The 27,410-nt window shown below is 41.6% G+C and overlaps 1 protein-coding gene across 5 annotated transcripts in view; it reads left to right on the top strand.

Annotated features, from left to right (window-relative positions):
* Nucleotides 1-27,410, top strand: part of LOC128694832 (uncharacterized) — a 459,074-nt gene that overhangs the window by 386,285 nt on the left and 45,379 nt on the right. For all 5 annotated transcript variants that reach the window (XM_053785148.2, XM_053785152.2, XM_053785149.2 and 2 more), the window contains 2 exons: nucleotides 20,794-20,946; nucleotides 23,225-23,322. In XM_053785148.2, the coding sequence (XP_053641123.1) occupies nucleotides 20,794-20,946; nucleotides 23,225-23,322 (251 nt within the window). The remainder of the gene's footprint in view (nucleotides 1-20,793; nucleotides 20,947-23,224; nucleotides 23,323-27,410) is intronic.

Raw genomic sequence — 27,410 nt, 5'->3', positions numbered from 1 at the left:
GGTTGATGTCCGCCTGGAGCCTTGCAGTGTCTGCAATGGAAGACACTGTCATGCAGATTCGGGTGTCATCTGCAAAGGAAGACACGGTGCTGTGGCTGACATCCTTGTCTATGTCAGATATGAGGATGAGAAACAAGATGGGAGCAAGTACTGTGCCTTGAGGAACAGAGCTTTTCACTGTAGCCGCCTCAGACTTTACTCTGTTGACTACTACTCTGTGTTCTGTTTGTGAGGAAATTATAGATCCATCTACCAACTTTGCCTGTTATTCCTTTAGCACGCATTTTGTGCGCTATTACGCCATGGTCACACTTGTCGAAGGCTTTTGCAAAGTCTGTATATATTACATATGCATTCTTTTTGTCTTCTAGTGCATCTAGGACCTTGTCGTAGTGATCCAGTAGTTGAGACAGACAGGAGCAACCTGCTCTAAACCCATGTTGCCCTGGGTAGGTAGTAGGTAGTAGGTTGGTAGACAGCAACCACCCTTAGAAGTACTACCGTCCTGCCAGATGACTGTGAAACAGAAACCTGTAACTGTTTTGCATGATGGTAGGATTGCTGGTTTCTTTTTCTGTCTCATAAACACACTAGATAACAGGGATATCTTGCTACTCCAACTTACACTTTGGTCACACTTCACAGACACGCACATGCATATATATATACATACATCTAGGTTTTTCTCCTTTTTCTAAATAGCTCTTGTTCTTCTTTATTTCTTCTATTGTCCATGGGGAAGTGGAAAAGAATCTTTCCTCCGTAAGCCATGCGTGTCGTATGAGGCGACTAAAATGCCGGGAGCAATGGGCTAGTAACCCCTTCTCCTGTAGACACTTACTAAAAAAGAGAAGAAGAAAAACTTTATAAAACTGGGATGCTTAAATGTGCGTGGATGTAGTGCGGATGACAAGAAACAGATGATTGCTGATGTTATGAATGAAAAGAAGTTGGATGTCCTGGCCCTAAGCGAAACAAAGCTGAAGGGGGTAGGAGAGTTTCAGTGGGGGGAAATAAATGGGATTAAATCTGGAGTATCTGAGAGAGTTAGAGCAAAGGAAGGGGTAGCAGTAATGTTAAATGATCAGTTATGGAAGGAGAAAAGAGAATATGAATGTGTAAATTCAAGAATTATGTGGATTAAAGTAAAGGTTGGATGCGAGAAGTGGGTCATAATAAGCGTGTATGCACCTGGAGAAGAGAGGAATGCAGAGGAGAGAGAGAGATTTTGGGAGATGTTAAGTGAATGTATAGGAGCCTTTGAACCAAGTGAGAGAGTAATTGTGGTAGGGGACCTGAATGCTAAAGTAGGAGAAACTTTTAGAGAGGGTGTGGTAGGTAAGTTTGGGGTGCCAGGTGTAAATGATAATGGGAGCCCTTTGATTGAACTTTGTATAGAAAGGGGTTTAGTTATAGGTAATACATATTTTAAGAAAAAGAGGATAAATAAGTATACAAGATATGATGTAGGGCGAAATGACAGTAGTTTGTTGGATTATGTATTGGTAGATAAAAGACTGTTGAGTAGACTTCAGGATGTACATGTTTATAGAGGGGCCACAGATATATCAGATCACTTTCTAGATGTAGCTACACTGAGAGTAAAAGGTAAATGGGATACAAGGAGAATAGAAGCATCAGGGAAGAGAGAGGTGAAGGTTTATAAACTAAAAGAGGAGGCAGTTAGGGTAAGATATAAACAGCTATTGGAGGATAGATGGGCTAATGAGAGCATAGGCAATGGGGTCGAAGAGGTATGGGGTAGGTTTAAAAATGTAGTGTTAGAGTGTTCAGCAGAAGTTTGTGGTTACAGGAAAGTGGGTGCGGGAGGGAAGAGGAGCGATTGGTGGAATGATGATGTAAAGAGAGTAGTAAGGGAGAAAAAGTTAGCATATGAGAAGTTTTTACAAAGTAGAAGTGATGCAAGGAGGAAAGAGCATATGGAGAAAAAGAGAGAGGTTAAGAGAGTGGTGAAGCAATGTAAAAAGAGAGCAAATGAGAGAGTGGGTGAGATGTTATCAACAAATTTTGTTGAAAATAAGAAAAAGTTTTGGAGTGAGATTAACAAGTTAAGAAAGCCTAGAGAACAAATGGATTTGTCAGTTAAAAATAGGAGAGGAGAGTTATTAAATGGAGAGTTAGAGGTATTGGGAAGATGGAGGGAATATTTTGAGGAATTGTTAAATGTTGATGAAGATAGGGAAGCTGTGATTTCGTGTATAGGACAAGGAGGAATAACATCTTGTAGGAGTGAGGAAGAGCCAGTTGTGAGTGTGGGGGAAGTTCGTGAGGCAGTAGGTAAAATGAAAGGGGGTAAGGCAGCCGGGATTGATGGGATAAAGATAGAAATGTTAAAAGCAGGTGGGGATATAGTTTTGGAGTGGTTGGTGCAATTATTTAATAAATGTATGGAAGAGGGTAAGGTACCTAGGGATTGGCAGAGAGCACGCATAGTTCCTTTGTATAAAGGTAAAGGGGATAAAAGAGAGTGCAAAAATTATAGGGGGATAAGTCTGCTGAGTATACCTGGTAAAGTGTATGGTAGAGTTATTATTGAAAGAATTAAGAGTAAGACGGAGAATAGGATAGCAGATGAACAAGGAGGCTTTAGGAAAGGTAGGGGGTGTGTGGACCAGGTGTTTACAGTGAAACATATAAGTGAACAGTATTTAGATAAGGTTAAAGAGGTCTTTGTGGCATTTATGGATTTGGAAAAGGCGTATGACAGGGTGGATAGGGGGGCAATGTGGCAGATGTTGCAAGTGTATGGTGTAGGAGGTAGGTTACTGAAAGCAGTGAAGAGTTTTTACGAGGATAGTGAGGCTCAAGTTAGAGTATGTAGGAAAGAGGGAAATTATTTCCCAGTAAAAGTAGGCCTTAGACAAGGATGTGTGATGTCACCGTGGTTGTTTAATATATTTATAGATGGGGTTGTAAGAGAAGTAAATGCGAGGGTCTTGACAAGAGGCGTGGAGTTAAAAGATGAAGAATCACACACAAAGTGGGAGTTGTCACAGCTGCTCTTTGCTGATGACACTGTGCTCTTGGGAGATTCTGAAGAGAAGTTGCAGAGATTGGTGGATGAATTTGGTAGGGTGTGCAAAAGAAGAAAATTAAAGGTGAATACAGGAAAGAGTAAGGTTATGAGGATAACAAAAAGATTAGGTGATGAAAGATTGAATATCAGATTGGAGGGAGAGAGTATGGAGGAGGTGAATGTATTCAGATATTTGGGAGTGGACGTGTCAGCGGATGGGTCTATGAAAGATGAGGTGAATCATAGAATTGATGAGGGAAAAAGAGTGAGTGGTGCACTTAGGAGTCTGTGGAGACAAAAGAACTTTGTCCTTGGAGGCAAAGAGGGGAATGTATGAGAGTATAGTTTTACCAACACTCTTATATGGGTGTGAAGCATGGGTGATGAATGTTGCAGCGAGGAGAAGGCTGGAGGCAGTGGAGATGTCATGTCTGAGGGCAATGTGTGGTGTGAATATAATGCAGAGAATTCGTAGTTTGGAAGTTAGGAGGAGGTGCGGGATTACCAAAACTGTTGTCCAGAGGGCTGAGGAAGGGTTGTTGAGGTGGTTCGGACATGTAGAGAGAATGGAGCGAAACAGAATGACTTCAAGAGTGTATCAGTCTGTAGTGGAAGGAAGGCGGGGTAGGGGTTGGCCTAGGAAAGGTTGGAGAGAGGGGGTAAAGGAGGTTTTGTGTGCGAGGGGCTTGGACTTCCAGCAGGTATGCGTGAGCGTGTTTGATAGGAGTGATTGGAGACAAATGGTTTTTAATACTTGACGTGCTGTTGGAGTGTGAGCAAAGTAACATTTATGAAGGGGTTCAGGGAAACCGGCAGGCCGGACTTGAGTCCTGGAGATGGGAAGTACAGTGCCTGCACTCTGAAGGAGGGGTGTTAATGTTGCAGTTTAAAAACTGTAGTGTAAAGCACCCTTCTGGCAAGACAGTGATAGAGTGAATGATGGTGAAAGTTTTTCTTTTTCAGGCCACCCTGCCTTGGTGGGAATCGGCCAGTGTGATAATAAAAAAAAAAAAAATAATCTAGATGGGTGGCGATCTTGCTTCTTAGGACCCTTTCAAAGATTTTTATGATATGGGATGTTAGTACTGTCAGTCTGTAATTCTTTGATATTGCTTTACTGCCCCCTTTGTGGAGTGGGGCTATGTCTGTTGTTTTTAGTAACTGTGGGACGACCCCCGTGTCCATGCTCCCTCTCCATAGGATGGTAAAAGCTCGTGATAGGGGTTTCTTGCAGTTCTTGATGAATATGGAGTTCCATGAGTCTGGCCCTGGGGCAGAGTGCATGAGCATGTCATTTATCGCCTGTTCGAAGTCATTTGGCGTCAGGATAACATCAGATAGGCTTGTGTTAACCAAATTCCGTGGCTCTCTCATAAAAAATTCATTTTGATCTTCGGCTCTCAGTCTGGTTAGCGGCTTGTTAAAAACTGAGTCATATTGGGACTTAAGTAGCTCACTCATGCTGTCATCTGTGTAGGACCCATTTTGTTTAAGTAGGGGCCCAATACTGGATGTTGTTCTCGACTTGATTTGGCATAAGAAAAGAGATACTTTGGGTTTCTTTCGATTTCATTTATGGCTTTTAGTTCTTCCCCTGATTTCTGACTCCTATAAGATTCCTTTTGCTTAAGTTCGATGTTTGCTATTTCTCTGACCAGTGACTCCCTACGCATTTCAGATATATTGGCCTCTTTTAGCTGCTCTCTTATTCTTTTCCATCGCCTGTAAAGGGAGTGCCTGTCTTTTTCTATTTTACATCTACTCCTCCTTTTTCTTAAAGGAATAAGCCTTGAGCATACATCGAGTGCCACCGAGTTAATCTGTTCTAGGCATAAGTTGGGGTCTGTGTTGCTTAGTCTATCTTCCCAGCTTATATCATTTAGGACTTGGTTTACTTGGTCCCACTTTATGTTCATGTTATTGAAGTTGAATTTGGTGAAGGTTCCTTCGTGACTAATCTCATTTTGTCGGTCTGGGGCTCCGTGCATACATCTCTGAACCTTGATTATGTTGTGATCTGAGTATATTTTTTTGATATGGTGACATTTCGTTTCAGATCATCATTGTTAGTAAAGATTAGGTCTAGTGTATTCTCCAGTCTAGTAGGCTCTATTATTTGCTGGTTTAAGTTGAATTTTGTGCAGAGATTTAAAAGCTCATGTATGTGTGTGAGTTCTCATCAGAGCTGCCTCCTGGTGTTATCACTGCAGCAACATTATTTGCTATATTCCTCCATTTTAGGTGCCTCAGGTTGAAATCCCCCAGGAGCAAGATGTTGGGGACAGGAGCTGGCAGATTTTCCAGACAGTGGTCAATTTTTAAAAGCTGTTCCTGGAATTGCTGGGACGTTGCATCCGGAGGCTTGTAGACTACCACAATGACTAGGTTTTGGTTCTCGATCTTTACTGCTAAAACTTCCACTACATCATTTGAGGCATTAAGCAGTTCTGTGCAAACAAGTGACTGTGATATACAGGCCAACCCCTCCCCTTTTGCCTGTTCACTCTGTCGCATCTGTATAGGTTGTAACCTGGGATCCATATTTCGTTGTCCAAGTGATCCTTTATGTGGGTCTCTGTGAAAGCCGCGAACATTGCATTTGCCTCTGCAAGCAGTCCACGGATGAAAGGTATTTTGTTTTTCATTGCTGGCTTTAGACCCTGTATATTTGCAAGGAAGAATGTCATCGGACTGGTGGTATTGGTGGTATTGGGGGGGACTTTTTTTTCCGGCACTAGTATCTGTATCTGTTGGTTTGGAGTGGAGGCCATTGACTGTGGTTCCACTCCAGAAATGACTGGATTTGGTGTATGATTTCTGCCATTTCCTACCAGTTTTTTTCCCTTCCTGGCACTAAAAAACCCTCTCCCTCTTGAGTGGCTGTGGCTACCCAGGTTTTCCCATGGTCTGGATGTTTTGTATCTTTTTGTCCCCATTAGATGGTGTGCCTGGCAATTTAAGTTATAGCACAGTCTTTCCTGTACTGAAGAGGGACACATTTCAGGGTGAAAAAGCATACAGGAAGGGAGTTTGCATTTTCCTGTTGTCATATGGGCACGGCATTTTCTAGGGTGGTCAAAGTTGCACGTCCCATCTGTTTTTCCAGATTTCCCATGCCTGCAGATACCAAGTACATAGTTATGTGCACAGGCTTGGTTTCCGTTTGCCTTGGGTTTCTGTGACTGTATTCCCTGTTGGTGCATGTTTACCTGTCTCATTCCTATCCTCACTAGTACTAACAATGGAATTCTCACCAGTTGTTTCTGGTAATATATCCTCACTATTGCTAGTGGAGTCCCCTTGTTTGCTATCTCCTGTGGTATTACTAGTTTGTAATATTGGTTTTATCTTGTCCTTGACTACACTTGTTTCCCCACTACAGCTCCTGTCTACCTCGAGGTCATTTATATGCATTCCTTCATGCATACATTTTCTGACTACTTGGACAGCCCCTCCAGCCTCACCATTACTGTCTACCAGGGCAGCACCTCCAGCCTTACAGTTTCTGACTACATGGCCAGCACCAAGGGCAATACCATTCAGCCCAGACTTTTTGTTTTCCCATCTGTTGTAGAAAGCTTCCAGGTTTTCTATGAAGGCTGCTTTGATGTTATCCTCTTTTAGTACCAATGTGATTTTAGTCCACAGATTGATCTCATTTGGGCATACCCAAAAACACTTCCCTGATTTAATACTGCTTGTAGATAGTTCTTGGATATCTCCACAAGGGGCGTGACACCAATTTTCACAAAAATGGCAAGTAATCCATGTGGAAGCCCGTTTGTTTGATTTACTGCAGACTACACAGAACTTCATATGTGATTTGAATGGTTGATTTACTGTAATTCTACTAGTAACCCCTTGAATATTCTACTAATAACCTCCTTAAAGTGAAGATCTGGCTATTAGTATTTCTATTTCTAACTGTACTTGTATATTAGGACAGCTTATTGGTGTACGTTTCTGTTTTATATTTATTGTTTGTGTTTGATAAGGGCGCCTAAAACCCAGTCTGTTTACAGTCTGCTTTATTGTCCAACGAATCCGTTTGAAACCGGTCAAGGATTCAGAACCAGTTGGATCTGATCAGTGGGTCACTTATTTAAAACATATTGGGTCGGTGATTTGGGCTAACACATGAAGGAACTACTGGAAATTATTCAGTATTAAGTAATGTAATGAACTCTGAGCATCTGTTTTTGAAGTTTTGAGATTTAGGCAAGTGACACTGTGATCCTTAGCACAGTATGTGGTAATGGACGTGAATTTGAAAGCAGCTTAGAAGCTGTTTAGTTTTGGGTGAGTAGGTGATTTTTGAGAAGAGTCTTGAACTGATTTGCAGACAGTAAATCACCAGTGTTCTCTGGCAGTGAATTCCAAATCTTAGGGCCCTTTATGTGCTTAGCATTTTTGCACAGGGAGAGATGGACATGAGGGATATCAAAGAGTGTTCTGTGTCTTTTATTATGGTTGTGTGTTCTGTTGCAGGTGTCAAGGTGAAGTTTAAGAGGAGGGTTTATATTAGAGTGCAGTGTCCTATGTATGTAGTAGGCACAATAAAAAGTGTGGGAGTTTTGCATATTGAGTAAGTTAAGACTCTTGAATAGTGGTGGAGTATGCTGTCTCGATTTGGAATTTGTTATCAATCGGACTACTGTTTTTTGTTGGGTTATTAACCCATAAACGTTCCAAACGTATATATACGTTTTTACCGCTAGTGCCCCAAATGTATATATACGTTTTATTTTTCCTGCCTTCAAATTTGGCACAATTGGCCTGAGATGCCTTGTCAGCATAGAATGGGTCCTAACACTCAGTGTGCGCGGTATTAAAAAAATCGGGGACCACTTAGTACCTTGTGGGAGCACCAGTTCAAATAGAGCAAACAGCGCAGCAAACACCTGGGACTTAATGATGTCATGTAGTATTAACACTCCCATTTTAAGAGGAAAGTGATTTTGACCCTGAGTTTAGTAGCTTTGAGGTGGATGTGGCCACAAGTGGTTGAGGAAATATCAAAAAACCTCGATAATAACCCATGTGCAATATTTGTGCAACACCCTTTCAGAATGTCTTATAATCTATGCCCTAAGTCAAGAGAAACAAGTCTGTCTGTCTGGCTGGCTGGCTGGCTGGCTGGCTGGCTGGCTGGCTGGCTGGCTGGCTGGCTGGCTGGCTGGCTGGCTGGCTGGCTGGCTGGCTGGCTGGCTGGCTGGCTGGCTGGCTGGCTGGCTGGCTGGCTGGCTGGCTGGCTGGCTGGCTGGCTGGCTGGCTGGCTGGCTGGCTGGCTGGCTGGCTGGCTGGCTGGCTGGCTGGCTGGCTGGCTGGCTGGCTGGCTGGCTGGCTGGCTGGCTGGCTGGCTGGCTGGCTGGCTGGCTGGCTGGCTGGCTGGCTGGCTGGCTGGCTGGCTGGCTGGCTGGCTGGCTGGCTGGCTGGCTGGCTGGCTGGCTGGCTGGCTGGCTGGCTGGCTGGCTGGCTGGCTGGCTGGCTGGCTGGCTGGCTGGCTGGCTGGCTGGCTGGCTGGCTGGCTGGCTGGCTGGCTGGCTGGCTGGCTGGCTGGCTGGCTGGCTGGCTGGCTGGCTGGCTGGCTGGCTGGCTGGCTGGCTGGCTGGCTGGCTGGCTGGCTGGCTGGCTGGCTGGCTGGCTGGCTGGCTGGCTGGCTGGCTGGCTGGCTGGCTGGCTGGCTGGCTGGCTGGCTGGCTGGCTGGCTGGCTGGCTGGCTGGCTGGCTGGCTGGCTGGCTGGCTGGCTGGCTGGCTGGCTGGCTGGCTGGCTGGCTGGCTGGCTGGCTGGCTGGCTGGCTGGCTGGCTGGCTGGCTGGCTGGCTGGCTGGCTGGCTGGCTGGCTGGCTGGCTGGCTGGCTGGCTGGCTGGCTGGCTGGCTGGCTGGCTGGCTGGCTGGCTGGCTGGCTGGCTGGCTGGCTGGCTGGCTGGCTGGCTGGCTGGCTGGCTGGCTGGCTGGCTGGCTGGCTGGCTGGCTGGCTGGCTGGCTGGCTGGCTGGCTGGCTGGCTGGCTGGCTGGCTGGCTGGCTGGCTGGCTGGCTGGCTGGCTGGCTGGCTGGCTGGCTGGCTGGCTGGCTGGCTGGCTGGCTGGCTGGCTGGCTGGCTGGCTGGCTGGCTGGCTGGCTGGCTGGCTGGCTGGCTGGCTGGCTGGCTGGCTGGCTGGCTGGCTGGCTGGCTGGCTGGCTGGCTGGCTGGCTGGCTGGCTGGCTGGCTGGCTGGCTGGCTGGCTGGCTGGCTGGCTGGCTGGCTGGCTGGCTGGCTGGCTGGCTGGCTGGCTCTATCTATCTATCTATCTATCTATCTCCGTTTGTCTGTATCTATGTGTATCTCTGTCTCTATCTCTGTCTTCATCTATCTTTGTCTCTATCTGTTTCTGTCTCTGTGTCTGTCTATCCGTCTCTGTCTATCTCTTTCTATCTGTCTATCTCTGTCTCACAGGTACACATAAATACAAGTACACATAGTGTAAATTACCTAGGATAACCCAAAAAATCCAGACAAAGTGCTATACTCTGCTTGAAGATGTGAGTAAACGTGATGACGCAGTCTTGTGGCTCTCTCTGAGACAGAGAGCTAGAGGGATAGACAGATAGACATGGAACTTGACAGACAGACATGTTTGTGTACCATTGAAAACAAAGGAGGGCAATGCTCATCAAACGTCACCACTAATCTTTTCTCATCAGCTGCACTCTCCCCCACCCTCGTGTATGCTCATCAAACGTCAGCTCTTATCAGATGTTATCTCATCTTATCATGTCACTGTCAGGGGTGGACTTTGTTTTTCATGCTTCAAGGGAACTTATTATTTTATTATTACGTATTTTTCTTCTCCTCCTTCTTCTCCTCCTTTTCCTTCTCCTCCTCCTCCTTCTCCTCCTCCTCATCTTCCTTCTCCTCCTCCTCCTCCTCCTCATTATTATTATATACTTCCACATATCCAAAACATTGCTGGGACATATAAATACTTTGTATATACAGTGGTCCCTCATTTATCATAATTAATCCATTCCTGGAAGTGTGACTATTATCAAAATTTACGATTTTTGAATCAATTTTCCCCATAAGAAATAATGTAAATACAATTAATCCATTCCTGACACCCAGAAGTACTAAAACAAAAAAATTTTTTACAAGAAATATAGATGTAGTACATAAACAATACAATGGGACATGATGAATGAAACATTAACAGCATAACACTTACCTTTATTGGCGATACTTCTTAGTGTATGGAAGACTGGAGGAGGAGACAGATTGGATTAGTTACTCTTTGGAAAGGGAATCCCCTTCCATCAACCCCTCTGGCACCAAGTGCTTTTCTGGGGTTACTTCTCTTCTCTGTTTCTTAATGCTACTAGGACCACCTTGAGAGTCACTGGAGTCCTGTCTAGCAAAATAACTGTGCAGAGAGCTCTGTTTCTGGCGTCTCTTTAACACCTCCCTAAAATGGGCCAAGACTTTGTCACTGTACATGTTGCCAACATGGCTTGCAACAGCCTTGTCAGGGTGATGTTTCTCCATAAATCTTTCCATCTTACCCCACATTTCAAAAATCTCCTTAATTTCTGAAGAAGGCACCTTCTTTCATCTCTCTTCCTCCTCCTCTGCAGCAAGATTCTGAGCTGCGATCTGTTGCTCTTCCTGCTGAAGCTCTTGCAGCTCCTCAGTGGTTAGCTCTTTGTTGTGGTCTTCCACCAACTCTTCCACATCCTCCAAACTCACATCCAACCCCATGGAACTCCCCAGTGCCACAATGGATTTAACAACTGACATAGGCTCATCAGGGTCAGCCCCAAACCCTTCAAAATCCCTCTTGTGGACACAATCTGGCCACAATTTTTTCCAAGGAGAGTTCAAAGTCCTGGTAGTCACTCCCTCCCAAGCCTTACCTATAAGGCTTATGCAATGGAGGATGCTGAAGTGTTCTTTCCAAAAGCCTCTTAGGGTCAAGTGAGTGTCTGAGGTCACATTAAAGCACCTTTGAAACATTGCTTTGGTGTAGAGTTTTTTAACCCTTTCAGGGTCCGCCCCATAGATCTACGGCTTTACGTTCAGGGTCCAAACCGTAGATCTATGCCAAAATTCTAGCGGCGTCAAATTTAGCGCTAGAAGGCTGGTAGGCCTACATCTGAGAGAATGGGTCTAAGTGGTCAGTGTGCACACTATAGAAAAAATCTGGACACCTGCATGGCATTGTGGGAACGCCGGCAAAGTAGCTTTGTTCATCGTGCCTGATGGCAAGGAAGCTCTCACTCCCCACTCACTCTCTGGGTGAATTCTGACTCTCCTCTTCACAACTTACAGTTCTAAGACTGATGGAAGTGAAGCTGAAGAGGAATTCTATGGTTTTGAACCATATGGTACCATTGGGCCATATGGTACAATGGTACCATATGGTACAGTGGTGCCATGTCATACAGTGGTATCATATGGTACAATGGTATCATATGGTACAATGGTACCATATGGTACAATGTACCATATGGTACATTGTACCATATGGTACATTATACCATATGGTACATTATACCATATGGTACATTATACCATATGGTACAGGGACCCTAATGGAAATTAGTCTGTCTGACTTTTTTGGGTTATCCTAGGTTCTCCAAACATATGCTGCTAAGTATGATATTCTATGTAACTTTATTTGTGTATACCTAAATAAACTTACTTACGATGCCACATGCGCTTGAGTAAGTTTATTCAGGTGTACAGAAATACAATTACATAGATTATCATACATAGCAGCATATGTATAAAATCCTAGGATAACCCAAAAAAGTCAGGGTGACTTACTTCCATAGGGATCCCTGTATCTGGACCATATGGTGCCTGTATGGTACCCTGTGGCATATGGTACCCTGTACCATATGGTACCCTGTACCATATGGTACCCTGTACCATATGGTACCCTGTAGCATATGGTACCCTGTACCATATGGTACCCTGCACCGTATGTTATCCTGTACTGCACGGTACCCTATACCATATGGTACATTGTACTATATGGTATAGGGTACCGTGCAGTACAGGATAACATACCCTGTAACATATGATACCGTGTACCATATGGTCAATAGGTGTTGGTGGCATGAGACACCAGCCAAGACTGAGTGAGTGGCGACGCAAGCTAGCTACTGACACCGCAGTTTCTGAGACAAAGTGCTTTGTCAACCATTCAAGGAACATGTCGAGTTCCTGTACATTTGTAAATATATAATAGAACATTACTAATATACAACATTTTTGCATATTTTTGTTGTAAACAACTATTGTAAACATAAAATGATGAAAATATTAGTGTGTTTGTGTTGAATACAACAGTACCATATAGTACCATATGGTACAATGAACCATGTGGTATCATTGTACTGTATGGTACAATGTACCATATGGTACCATTGCACCATATGGTACCATTGCACCATATGGTACCATTGCACCATATGGTACCATTGCACCATATGGTACCATTGCACCATATGGTACCATTGCACCATATGGTACCATTGTATCATATGGTACCATTGTACCAAATGGTGCCATTGTACTATATTCTACCATATGGTACCATTGTATCATGTGCCATTGTACCATCTTGTACCATACGGTACCATATGTACAATTGTACTATATGGTACCATTGTACCCTATGGCACCATTGTACCATATGGTACTATATGGTACCATTGTATCATATGGTACTATATGGTACCGTTGTATTCAACACAATAACCGCACTAATATTTTCATCCTTTTGTTTACAATAAACTTGTAAACAAGTTTTGTAAGCAATATAATGATAAACAAATTAGTGCAGTTATTGTGTTGAATACAATGAGTGTACACTTATACAATATACATTATATTGGTCTCACTGGCCACAAATGTTATTAGAAAAAGAAAAAATTAGAAAAGAAAAGAAAATATAAAAAACGTAAAATAAAAAAATGTGATTTTGTGGAAGTCACTGATGTTGCCGCCACCCGCCCATTTTGGGTCAACTTCTCGCTGCTGTATCTCGGTAAGTACTGATCAGAAATTTTATCTTTAATTCTGTAAGAAAAAATAATTTTTTTTTTTTTTTTCAAAATTTCTTGGACACTGGGGCACCCCTTCAGATTTTGGCCTTGGACCCTGAAAGGGTTAAAGTTTGCAACGACCTGCTGGTCCATGGGCTGGAGGAGAGGAGTGGTATTCGGGGGCAAGAACTTTACTGTGATGAACCCAAACTCCTCCAAAATTAGGCCATCCAAGTTTGGAGGATGAGCAGGTGCATTGTCCATTACTAGGAGGCACTTGTGATCCAATTTCTTTTCCAGGAGGTAATTCTTCACACTAGGGCCAAACACTTCATTGAACCACTCGACGAAAATTTCCCTCATGACCCATGCCTTATTATTAGATCTCCAAAACACACACAATTTACTCTTCATAACATTGTTTTTCCTAACACTCTGGGATTTTCAGAATGGTACACTAGTAACGGCTTCACTCTGAAATCCCCACTAGCATTAGCACAGAACATGAGCGTCAGCCTGTCTTTCATAGGCTTGCGTAATGGCAGTCCCTTTTCCTCCTGAGTAATGTAGGTCCTCTTTGGCATTTTCTTCCAAAAGAGGCCTGTTTCATCACAATTGAACACTTGTTCAGGTTTCAGTCCTTCAGCCTCTATGTACTCCTTGAATTCATGCACATATTTTTCAGCCACTTTTTGGTCCGAACTGGCAGCCTCACAATGCCTTACCACACTATGTATGCCACTACAGTTCTTAAATTTCTCAAACCAACCTTTGCTGGCCTTAAATTCACAAATATCAGTACTCATTGCAGGCAATTTCTTTACCAGATCGTCGTGCAACTGCCTAGCCTTTTCACAAATAAGCGACTGCAAAAGACTATCTCCTGCTAATTGTTTCTTGTTTATCCACACCAATAATAACTTCTCAACCTCTTCGAGTACTGGTGATCTCATTTTTGTCAGCATATTTACCCCCTTTAAACAACAGCTTCCTTGATTTCCTTTTTCTTGGCCACGATGGAAGCTATGGTTGTATGGGGTCTGTTATACATCCTGGCCAGTTTGGCCGTATGTACGCCACTTTCATATTGTTCAATGATGTTTTTCTTAATTTCATTCGTATTTCTCACCTTCTTTACCAAAGGCTTGGCACTAGGAGCTTTCTTTGGAGCCATGGTAGCTTATTTAGTAGTTGCAAGCACTAAAATGAATGGAATATTATGAAATATTTTGTATGAGCAAGTGAGGGGACTGTCGCTCACTGGTAAACAATGACACACTGGCTGGGAAGGGAGGCCGGGGTGGCTCAGAGCGTGACTTACCGTCCCAGACGAATTACTATTCGCAAGTCAAACTACGATTAGCGAGCCAATGTTTTGATGAAAATATCGTTACGATTTTCGAAAATTACGACTATCGAGCCTTACGATTATCGAGGGACCACTGTATTCCAAGACAATAGTAAATGGCCAAGGCAGGTGTAAATGTCCACCTGTCAGTGTGTTTGTGACAGTGTGAGTACAATTTCAGTACCTAATACTAGTGTCAGAACAAGGATTGGTTATGAAATGACAAGAAATACTATAAATTGTAATTATCAGAACATGAAAATTATATAAAATAATATGAAAAATAGAAAAAAAGGTATATCGGCAACACTTTTGCAAGCGGCAGCGCTCCATGTTGCCGTCAGTTGATCCCCAAGTGCCAACTTTGCGGCCTCATATCTCGGTAAGTACTGACTCTAAATTTTTTTTTTTTTATCCTATAACACTTAGAAAAATGTGCTCTTTTTTCAATAAAATAAAAAAAAAAATTTTATTTTTCAAAATATTCGGGGCACTGGGGTAGTGAACGTATATATACGTTTGGACCGTTTACAGGTTAAGGGCCTGAGGTGATTTACTGTAGTTGAGCCCCATGCACAGACTCCACAGGTGAGATAGGGGTAAATGAGTGAGTGGTACAGAGCAAGGAGAGCTGATTGTGGCACATAGTACCGTATCTTTGATAGGATGCCTACTGTCTTAGTGACTTTTTTAGAAATTTGCCATATGTGTGTCTGGAATTTGAGACTGGTGTCAATACTTAGGGATCAAACTAAACGTTAGTCATCAATACTAAACAGCCTGATAAGGAGGTCAAAAAAAAACTACATATATTATGAAAACAGATTACATAGCATAAATGGTGATACAAAAAAGACCTGGAAAGCCTTATCTGAAATTATAGGAACTAATAAGATATCCAAAAACAGAATAATCAACTTGACGAAACCAGATGAATCCCTCCTCCAACCAACTGACACTGCCAACAAACTTAATATCTTCTTCTCGACCGTAGGAAAAAAATCTAGCGAGCAGAATTCTGTATACATAATATTTCCTGATTACATTTATATACAAAAAAAAAAGTAACAATACCATTATTGGAACAATTCACAACTAACCCACAAACAGAAAAAAAGGAAATTATATTTTTTCTCTCTGTTCTGGACCAGCATCAAGTCTTGCAATTTGATAATAATAATAATAATAATAATAATAATAATAATAATAATAATAATAATAATAATAATAATATCTTTATTTCCACAAGTACATTTACAAATTCACACACACATGAGCTATTAAATCACCAGCAAATATTAGAGCCTACAAGACTAGAAAATACGCTGGACCTCATCTTCACCAACAACGATGATCTGATACGTAATATAACCGTATCAAAGACAGTATACACAGATCACAACATAAAAGAGGTACAGACATGTATGCACAGGGCTCCTGACCAGCAAAATGTGATCATTCATGAGAGTGTCTTCACAAACTTCAACTTCAATAACAAAAACATACAGTGGGAACAAGTTAGCCATGTCCTAAATGAAACAAGCTGAGAAGATATCCTAAACAACATGGATGCGAACCTTTGCCTAGAAAAAATTAAATCTTCGGTTCTTGAGGTCTGCTCAAGGCACATTGAATTAAGAAAAAGAAAGAGAAGGTGTAAACTAGAAAGAGAGAGATGCTGCCTATACAGATGAAAGCAAAGAATCACAGAGCATGCTGAGGGGGGGGGGGCAATATATCTGAAATACGAAGGGAGGCACTGGTCAGTGAAATAGCAAATATCAAATTTAAGCTGAAGGAATCTTACTGGAGACAAGAATCTCATGAAGAACTAAAAGCCATAAAGGAAACTGGAAAATAAAATACTTCCTCTCTTATGCCAAATCTAAGGACAAACAACATCCAGTACAGTGGACCCCCGCTTAACGATCACCTCCAAATGCGACCAATTATGTAAGTGTATTTATGTAAGTGCGTTTGTACGTGTATGTTTGGGGGTCTGAAATGGACTAATCTACTTCACAATATTCCTTATGGGAAAAAATTCGGTCAGTACTGGCACCTGAACATACTACTGGAATGAAAAAAGTTCGTTAACCGGGGGTCCACTGTATTGGGCCCCTGCTTAGGCAAGATGGGACATACACAGATGAGAGCAAAGAAATGAGTGAGATACTAAAGTCTCAATACGGCTCATGTTCAGCGAGCCATTACCCAGACTAAGGGTCGACAATCTAAATGAATTCTTTATGAACAAGACCCAAAATCTGGTCATCTCAAAAATCTCTGATATTATCCTAATACCACAAAACTTTGAAAAGGCAATATATGACATGCCCATGCACTCTGCCCCAGGCCCAGACTCATGGAACTCTGTGTTCATCAAGAACTGCAAGAAGCCCCTGTCACATGCCTTCAGCATTCTGTGGAGAGGGAGCATGGACACAAGGGTCATCCCACCCTCACTAAAAACAACAGACATAGCCCCACTCTACAAAGGTGGCAGAAAAGAAGTTGCAAAGAACTACAGACTGATAGTAACATTCCATATCATAAAAATCTTTGCAAGGGTTCTAAGAAGCAAAATTGCCAGCCATCTAGATACCTGGAGTGGGTTTTGGAGGTCGACACCCTCGTGGCCCAGTCTGTGACCAGGCCTCATGGTGGATCAGGGTCTCATCAACCAGGCTGTTGCTCGCATGCAACCAGATATACGAACCACAGCCCTGCTGGTCAGGTACTGACTTTAGGTGCCTGTCCAGTACCTTTTTGAAGACAGCCAGGGATCTATTGGTAATACCCCTTATGTATGCTGAAAGGCAGTTGAACAGTCTTGGGCCCCTGACACTTTTTTGTGTTGTCCCTTATCGTGCTAGTGGCACCCCTGCTTTTCATTGCGAGGATGTTGCATCATCTGCCTAGTCTCTTACTTTCATAGGGAGTGATTTTCGTGTGCAAGTTTGGTACTAATCCCTCTAGGATTTTCCAAGTATATATAATCATGTATCTCTCCCGCCTGTATTCTAGGAAATACAGGTTGAGGAACTTCAAGCGTTCCCAGTAATTTAGGTGTTTTATCACAGTTATGTGTGCTGTGAAGGTTCTCTACATTTTCTAGGTCAGGAATTTCACCTGCCTTGAAAGTTGTTGTTAGTGTACAGCAATATTCCAGCCTGGATAGAACAAGCGACCTAAAGAGTGTCATCATGGGCTTGGTAACCCTAGTTTTGAAGGTTCTCATTATCCATCCTGTCATTTTTCTAGCAGATGCAATTGATACACTGTAATGGTCTTTGAAGGTGAGATCCTCTGACTTGATCACTTCTAGGTCTTTTACATGAGTTTTTCGTTCTATTGTGTGGTTGGAATTTGTTTTATAATCCAATATATTTTAATTACCTCACGTTTTTCCATATCGGAGTAATTGAAATTTCTCATCATTGAACTTCATATTGTTTTCTGCAGCCCATTTAAAGATTTGGTTGATGTCCACCTGGAGTCTTGTGGTGTCTGCAATGAAGGACAATGTCATGCAAATTCGGGTGTCATCTGCAAAGGAAGACTCGGTGCTGTGACTTATTTCCCTGTCTATGTCAGATATGAGGATGATGAACAGAATGGGAGCAGTTATTCCTTTATTATGCATTTTGTGTGCTATTACACCATGGTCACACTTGCAAAGACTTCTGCAGAGTCTGTGTATACTACATCTGCATTTTGTTTGTCTTTTAGAGCATCCAGGACCTTGTCACAGTTGTCCAGTAGTTGGGACAGACAGGAGCGACCTGCTCTAAACCCATGTTGCCCTGGGTTGTGCTACTGATGGGTATCTAGATGGGTGGCAATCTTGCTTCTTAGAACCTTTTCAAAGATTTTTATAGGGTAAGTTAGAGCTATCGGTCTGTAATTCTCTGCTATTGCTTTACTGCACCCTTTGTGGAGTGGGGCTATGTCTGTTGTTTTTAGTAGCTGTGGGACGACCCCTGTGTCCGTGCTCCCTCTCCATAGGATGTTAAAAGCACATGATAGGGGATTCTTGCAGTTCTTGATGAACATGGAGTTCCATGTACCTGGGCCTGGGGCAGAGTGCATGGGCATGTCATTTATTGCCTTTTTGAAGTCATTTGGCATCAGGATAATATCAAATAGGTTTGAGTCTACCAAATTCTATCTCTCATAAAAAATTCATTTAGGTCATTGGCTCTCAGTCTGGTTAGAAGCTCGCTAAAAACCGAGTCATATTGGGACTTGAGTAGCTCACTCATATCCTTCCTGTCATCTGTGTAGGACCCATCTTGTTTAAGTAGGGGCCCAATACTGGATGTTGTTTTTGGCTTTGATTTGGCATAAGAAAAGAACTATTTTGGGTTTCTTTCAATTTCATTTATGGCTTTTAGTTCTTCCTGTGTATCTTGGCTCCTATAAGATTCCTTCATGTTTGCTATTTCTCTGACCAGTGTCTCCCTACGTATTACAGATAAATTGGTCTCTTTTAGCTGCTCTGTTATTCTTTGTCTTCACCTGTATAGGGAGTGCCTTTTTTTACTATTTTATTATCACACTGGCCGATTCCCACCAAGGCAGGGTGGCCCGAAAAAGAAAAACTTTCACCATCATTCACTCCATCACTGTCTTGCCAGAAGGGTGCTTTACACTACAGTTTTTAAACTGCAACATTAACACCCCTCCTTCAGAGTGCAGGCACTGTACTTCCCATCTCCAGGACTCAAGTCCAGCCTGCCGGTTTCCCTGAACCCCTTCATAAATGTTACTTTGCTCACACTCCAACAGCACGTCAAGTATTAAAAACCATTTGTCTCCATTCACTCCTATCAAACACGCTCACGCATGCCTGCTGGAAGTCCAAGCCCCTCGCACACAAAACCTCCTTTACCCCCTCCCTCCAACCTTTCCTAGGCCGACCCCTATCCCGCCTTCCTTCCACTACAGACTGATACACTCTTGAAGTCACTCTGTTTCGCTCCATTCTCTCCACATGTCTGAACCACCTCAACAACCCTTCCTACACCATACACCTGCAACATCTGCCATATTGCCCCCCTATCCACCCTGTCATACGCCTTTTCCAAATCCATAAATGCCACAAAGACCTCTTTAGCCTTATCTAAATACTGTTCACTTATATGTTTCACTGTAAACACCTGGTCCACACACCCCCTACCTTTCCTAAAGCCTCCTTGTTCATCTGCTATCCTATTCTCCGTCTTACTCTTAATTCTTTCAATAGTAACTCTACCATACACTTTACCAGGTATACTCAACAGACTTCTCCCCCTATAATTTTTGCACTCTCTTTTGTCCCCTTTGCCTTTATACAAAGGAACTATGCATGCTCTCTGCCAATCCCTAAGTACCTTACCCTCTTCCATACATTTATTAAATAATTGCACCAACCACTCCAAAACTGTATCCCCACCTGCTTTTAACATTTCTATCTTTATCCCATCAATCCCGGCTGCCTTACCCCCTTTCATTTTACCTACTGCCTCACGAACTTCCCCCACACTCACAACTGGCTCTTCCTCACTCCTATAAGATGTTATTCCTCCTTGCCCTATACACGAAATCATGATAATATACGATGGAAAATCCTTGAGGGATTAGTACCAAACTTCCACACGAAAATCGCTTCCTGTGAAAGCAAAAGACTCGGCAGGAGATACAACATTCCCCCAATGAAAAGCAGGGGGGGCCATGAGTACACTGAGAGACAACACATAAAGTGTCAGGGGCCCAAGACTGTTCAACTGCCTCCCAGCATACATAAGGGGGATTACCAATAGACCCCTGGCTGTCTTCAAGAAGGCACTGGACAGGCACATAAAGTCAGTACCTGACCAGCTGGGCTGTGGTTCATACGTCAGTTTGCGTGTGTCCAGCAGTAACAGCCTGGTTGATCAGACCCTGATCCACCATGAGGCCTGGTCTCAGATTGGGCCGTGGGGGTGTTGACCCCCGAAACCCTCTCCAGCTATACAAGGTATACAGGCCTAGCTGACATAAATGACATACTACTACATGTATATAGAAAGCCACTTGTTATGCAGAGCATTTCAGGCAGTTTAGGTCAGTTTTGTCCCAGGATGCGACCCACAGTCGTCTCACACCCAGGTACCCATTTTACTGATAGGTAACATAGACAACCAGTGTAAGGAAACATGCCCAATGTTTTCACTCGTCAGGAATTGAACCTGGACCCTGGCCGTGTGAAGCGAGAGCTTTAGCCACCAAGGCCACAGGGCACAATAGGGTTTGGAATGGACCAAAATTTTGTCTGGTTTCCATTTCCAGTTTGTAAGTTAGTTGTGAATTATTTACAATACAGTATATTGACATATTTATACTCTAACCCTAGATTCGGCTGGTACGTCTCCAACAACAGTTATACCCAAACAGATCTCATCACAGACCACTGGCGTTCCTTCCAGCGACCAGAAGTAACACAGTTGTTTGAACTCACCCCAGAAGAAGATTCTCAGTTAAGGGAACTTACAAAAACTTCCACTGGGTAAGGTCCCTAGGTGCTGTTATTTATTGAAATTTCACTAGCATTCTTTTTATTACTGCAGTAGTTCAGTGCATAAATTGTGGTAATTCACTTAAGGTATAGTAACCCCTTCTCCTGTATACATTACTAAAGTTAGAAAGAGAAACATGTTTATCTTTTTGGGCCACCCTTCCTTGGTGGGAGATGGCCAGTGCATTGAAAGAAGAATTTTAATATTTTTTGGTTACTATTAGACATATCATGAATTAAATAATGTAACACTGTGTGTACTGGGTTGTACAAATGGTTATTTAGTTTTGTACTAAATTCTAAATTATTATTATTATTATTATTATACTCAAAACTAAGAGCTAAACCTACTAGGGTCATACATCACTAAAATCTACAGAGGTTATAATGATAAAATTTAAATACATATATAATTCCAAAACTATTGATCAGATCCAGATTAAATTTTTATATTTAAAATAGCCCAATATTATTATTATTATTATCATAACTGCTAAATCCACAAGGGTCATACAGTGCTGCAATAGCCCAGTAGAACTAGTAGACCTAAAAAAAGAAAAATTGGAAACATCAGTAGGGAACAGAAAAAAAAAGTAGTTTTAGGCAGCCTATAATATATCTTAGTTTTAGGCAGCCTATAATATATCTTAGTTTTAGGCAGCCTATAATGTATCTTAGTTTTAGGCAGCCTATAATGTATCTTAGTTTTAGGCAGCCTATAATGTATCTTAGTTTTAGGCAGCCTATAATGTATCTTAGTTTTAGGCAGACCATAATGTATCTTAGTTTTAGGCAGCCTATAATGTATCTTAGTTTTAGGCAGACCATAATGTATCTTAGTTTTAGGCAGCCTATAATATATCTTAGTTTTAGGCAGCCTATAATGTATCTTAGTTTTAGGCAGCCTATAATGTATCTTAGTTTTAGGCAGACCATAATATATCTTAGTTTTAGGCAGCCTATAATGTATCTTAGTTTTAGGCAGACCATAATATATCTTAGTTTTAGGCAGACCATAATGTATCTTAGTTTTAGGCAGACCATAATGGATCTTAGTTTTAGGCAGCCTATAATGTATCTTAGTTTTAGGCAGACCATAATGTACCTTAGTTTTAGGCAGACCATAATGGATCTTAGTTTTAGGCAAACCATAATATATCTTAGTTTTAGGCAGACCAAAATATATCTTAGTTTTTGGCAGACCATAATATATCTTAGTTTTAGGCAGACCATAATATATCTTAGTTTTTGGCAGACCATAATATATCTTAGTTTTAGGCAGACCATAATGTATCTTAGTTTTAGGCAGACCATAATATATCTTAGTTTTAGGCAGACCATAATATATCTTAGTTTTAGGCAGACCATAATACAGTGGACCCCCGGTTAACGATATTTTTTCAATCCAGAAGTATGTTCAGGTGCCAGTACTGACCGAATTTGTTCCCATAAGGAATATTGTGAAGTAGATTAGTCCATTTCAGACCCCCAAACATACACGTACAAAAGCACTTACATAAATACACTTACATAATTGGTCACATTCGGAGGTGATCGTTATGTGGGGGTCCACTGTATATCTTAGTTTTAGGCAGACCATAATATATCTTAGTTTTAGGCAGCCCATAATATATCTTAGTTTTAGGCAGACCATAATATATCTTAGTTTTAGGCAGCCTATAATGTATCTTAGTTTTAGGCAGGCCATAATATATCTTAGTTTTAGGCAGACCATAATGTATCTTAGTTTTAGGCAGACCATAATGTATCTTAGTTTTAGGCAGACCATAATATATCTTAGTTTTTGGCAAACCATAATATATCTTAGTTTTAGGCAGACCATAATGGATCTTAGTTTTAGGCAGCCTATAATGTATCTTAGTTTTAGGCAGACCATAATATATCTTAGTTTTAGGCAGACCATAATGTATCTTAGTTTTAGGCAGACCATAATATATCTTAGTTTTAGGCAGACCATAATATATCTTAGTTTTAGGCAGCCCATAATATATCTTGGTTTTAGGCAGACCATAATATATCTTAGTTTTAGGCAGCCTATAATGTATCTTAGTTTTAGGCAGACCATAATATATCTTAGTTTTAGGCAGACCATAATATATCTTAGTTTTAGGCAGCCCATAATATATCTTAGTTTTAGGCAGACCATAATATATCTTAGTTTTAGGCAGCCCATAATGTATCTTAGTTTTAGGTGGCCCATAATGTATCTTGTAAAGAATTCTTTGTTTGATAGTTCATCACCTTGCAGGTACTACTGTGATGCTGACTATTGTAATCAAGGCATATACACTCCATCACATTGCAACAATGAGACCCACTGTGCAACATTATTTGTCGGGAGTTTCAGTGAGTCAATTCATTTTGTATGATGTAATTTATTCATTATTATGGGGGAGCACTAAACCCATAGGGATTATACAGCACCTGTGGGGAGGAGGGGATGAAAGGCATTCAGCCTTAATTGAAGATCCCTTCACCAGCATCAAGGAACCTCTCTTGAGGTTTATTTATTTATTTGTTTATTTTCCATGGGGAAGTAGAACAGAATTCTTCCTCTGTAAGCCTTACGTGTCGTAAGAGGCGACTAAAATGCTGGGAGCAAGGGGCTAGTAACCCTTTCTCCTGTATATATTACTAAATTTAAGAGAAACTTTCATTCTTCCTTTTGGGCCACCCTGCCTTGGTGAGATACAGCCAGTCTGTTGAAAGAAGAAAAAGATATATATATATATATATGTATATTTAACAAGTTGGTCATCTCCCACCGAGGCAGGGTGACCCAAAAAGAAGAAAATCCCCAAAAAGAAAATACTTTAATCATCATTCAACACTTTCACCTCACTCACACATAATCACTGTTTTTTTCAGAGGTGCTCAGAACACAACAGTTTAGAAGCATATACGTATAAAGATACACAATATATCCCTCCAAACTGCCAATATCCCAAACCCCTCCTTTAAAGTGCAGGCATTGTACTTCCCATTTCTAGGACTCAAGTCTGTCTATATAAAAATAACCGGTTTCCCTGAATCCCTTCACTAAATATTACCCTGCTCACACTCCAACAACTCGTCAGGTTCCAAATACCATTCATCACCATTCACTCCTATCTAACACACTCACGCATGCTTGCTGGAAGTCCAAGCCCCTCGCCCACAAAACCTCCTTTACCCCCTCCCTCTAACCTTTTTGAGGATGACCCCTACCCCGCCTTCCTTTCCCTACAGATTTATATGCTCTCGATATCTCTACTTTGATCCATTCTCTCTAAATGACAAAACCACCTCAACAACCCCTCTTCATCCCTCTGACTAATAACTTTTATTAACTCCACACCTTCTCTGAATTTTCTGCACGATATTTACACCACACATTGCCCTTAGACAGGACATCTCAACTGCCTCCAACCGTCTCCTTGCTGCAGCATTCACAACCCAAGCTTCACACCCATATAAGAGTGTTGGTACCACTATACTTTCATACATTGCCTTCTTTGCCTCCATAGATAATGTTTTTTTGTCTCCACATATATTTCAATGCACCACTCACCTTTTTTCCTTCATCATTTCTATGGTTAATTAACCTCATCCTTCATAAACCCATCCTCCACAAAGGAGGAGACCAAACAGAGTTGAATAACTATAGGCCAATATCCAACTTACACCCTCTCTCAAAAATCTTCGAAAAATTAATTCATAAACGAATCTACTCCTACCTTATCTCCCATAACATACTCAACCCCTGCCAATTTGGATTCAGGCCTAATAAAAATACTAATGATGCTATTATACACATGCTAGAACATATATACACTGCAATAGAGAAAAAAGAAGTCCCACTGGGGATCTTCATTGACTTACGTAAAGCTTTTGATACAGTTGACCATGACTTGCTCCACGTAAAATTGTCACACTATGGTATAAGAGGGCACTCCCTCAACTACCTCAAGTCTTACCTCAGCAACAGAAGCCAATATGTGTACGCAAATGGGGCAAACTCTTCTGCACAACCAATTACAGTTGGTGTCCCACAGGGAAGTGTCCTTGGCCCTCTTCTCTTTCTCCTATACATAAATGACCTTCCAAATGCTTCGCAATTACTCAAACCCACACTATTTGCAGATGACACTACATACGTCTTCTCTCACCCGAGCCCAGTCACGCTAGCCAATACTGTAAATACCGAATTACAGAAAATATCTACCTGGATGAGGACTAACAAACTTACACTAAACATTGACAAAACCTACTTCATTCAATTTGGTAACAGAGCTACAGATGTCCCTCTTAACATAATGATAAATGGATCACCTATCACAAAACTAACAGAGGGAAAATTCTTAGGAATCCACCTTGATAATAGACTCAAATTTCATACACATATACATCAAATTTCTAAGAAAATTTCCAAGACTGTAGGCATACTATCGAAGATACGGTACTATGTTCCACAGTCAGCCCTCCTGGCCCTATATCACTCTCTTATTTACCCCTATCTCACCTATGGAATTTGTGCATGGGGCTCAACAACAATTAACCATCTCAGACCACTAATTACCCAACAAAAGGCTGCAGTTAGAATGATAACAAATTCTCACTACAGGCAGCACACTCCACCAATATTCAATACACTAAACCTACTCACCATACAAAACATCCATACTTATTACTGCACCTATTACATACATAGAACACTTAACTCTGATATTAACCCTCCCCTCAAACATCTCCTTGCCAACCTCAACAGAACACATGACCATAACACAAGGCACAGATCACTCTTTGATGTTCCTCGTGTCCATCTCACGCTATGCAAAAACTCAATGCACATAAAAGGCCCTAAAATCTGGAATTCATTACCTGTAAATATAAAAGAAACACAACCTGTTTATAAATTCAAGTCTCTTCTCAAAGATTACTTACTCACCCAAAACCAAATAAATACTGAATAACTGAACATTATAAATTGTATATCTTAAATGTTTCTCACAATTATATCACATAAATGTTAAACCTAAAACCCAATCTAACTTTATTATTTTTTAAATACACTACCTAACAGAATCATTACCTAACTGAATGCAACCATATGACCTGTCTTTGTAATACTCACTTGTGCTTTATAGTTATCTGTTTACATTAATGTTTTATCACTGATTTCATCATTGCTTAGTAGCAGCGCTGTATAGTCCTTGTGGCTTAGCGCTTCTTTTTGATTATAATAATAATAATAATCATTGCTTAGTTAATCTTAAGTTAATTTTAAGCCAGCCCGTAATGCTATGCATAGTATAAGTGGCTTTGGCATACTGCTCTTATCTGTATTTTTTTGTACCTCTGTATGTGTGCACAAATTGGAAATAAATAAATAAATAAATAAATAAATAAAATCCGCTGACACGTCAACTCCCAAATACAGTGGACCCCTGGTTAACGATATTTTTTCACTCCAGAAGTATGTTCAGGTGCCAGTACTGACCGAATTTGTTCCCATAAGAAATTGTGAAGTAGATTAGTCCATTTCAGACCCCCAAACATACACGTAGAAACGCACTTACATAAATACACTTACATAATTGGTCACATGCGGAGGTAATCGTTATGCGGGGGTCCACTGTATCTGAAAACATTCACTTCTTCCATACTCCGTCTCTTCAATTTTTCTTTATCTAAATCATTTGATACCCTCATCACCTTACTCTTATCTATGTTCACCTTCAACTTTCTACCTTTACATACCCTCCCAAACTTGTCCACTAACCTTTGCAACTTTTCTTTAGAATCTCCCATAAGCACAGTATCATCACCAAAAAGTAACTGTGTCAATTCCCAATTTGTATTTGATTCCCCATAATTTAATCCCACCCCTCTCCCCAACATCCTGACATTTACTTCTCTTACAACCCCATCTATAAATATGTATTAAACAACCATGGTGACATTACACATCCCTGTCTAAGACCTACTTTTACCAGGAAGTAGTCTCCCTCTCTTCTACACACCCTAACCTGAACCTCATTATCCTCATAAAAACTCTTTACAGCATTTAGTAACTTACTACCTATTCCATATACAGTGGACCCCCGCATAACGATTACCTCCGAATGCGACCAATTATGTAAGTGTATTTATGTAAGTGCGTTTGTACCTGTATGTTTGGGGGTCTGAAATGGACTAATCTACTTCACAATATTCCTTATGGGAATAAATTCGGTCAGTACTGGCACCTGAACATACTTATGGAGTGAAAAAATATCGTTAACCGGGGGTCCACTGTACTTGCAACATCTGCTACATTGCTCCCCTATCCACTCTATTATAAGCCTTTTCTAAATCCATAAATGCAATGAAAACTTTTTTTTTATTATTAACACATTGGCTGATTCCCACCAAGGCAGGGTGGCCTGAAAAAGAAAAACTTTCATCATCATTCA

This window comes from Cherax quadricarinatus, chromosome 45, assembly GCF_038502225.1.
Source record: "Cherax quadricarinatus isolate ZL_2023a chromosome 45, ASM3850222v1, whole genome shotgun sequence".
Taxonomy (NCBI): domain Eukaryota; kingdom Metazoa; phylum Arthropoda; class Malacostraca; order Decapoda; family Parastacidae; genus Cherax; species Cherax quadricarinatus.
Note: the sequence above shows the minus strand (reverse complement) of the source record. Positions and strands in the feature narration are given on the sequence as shown.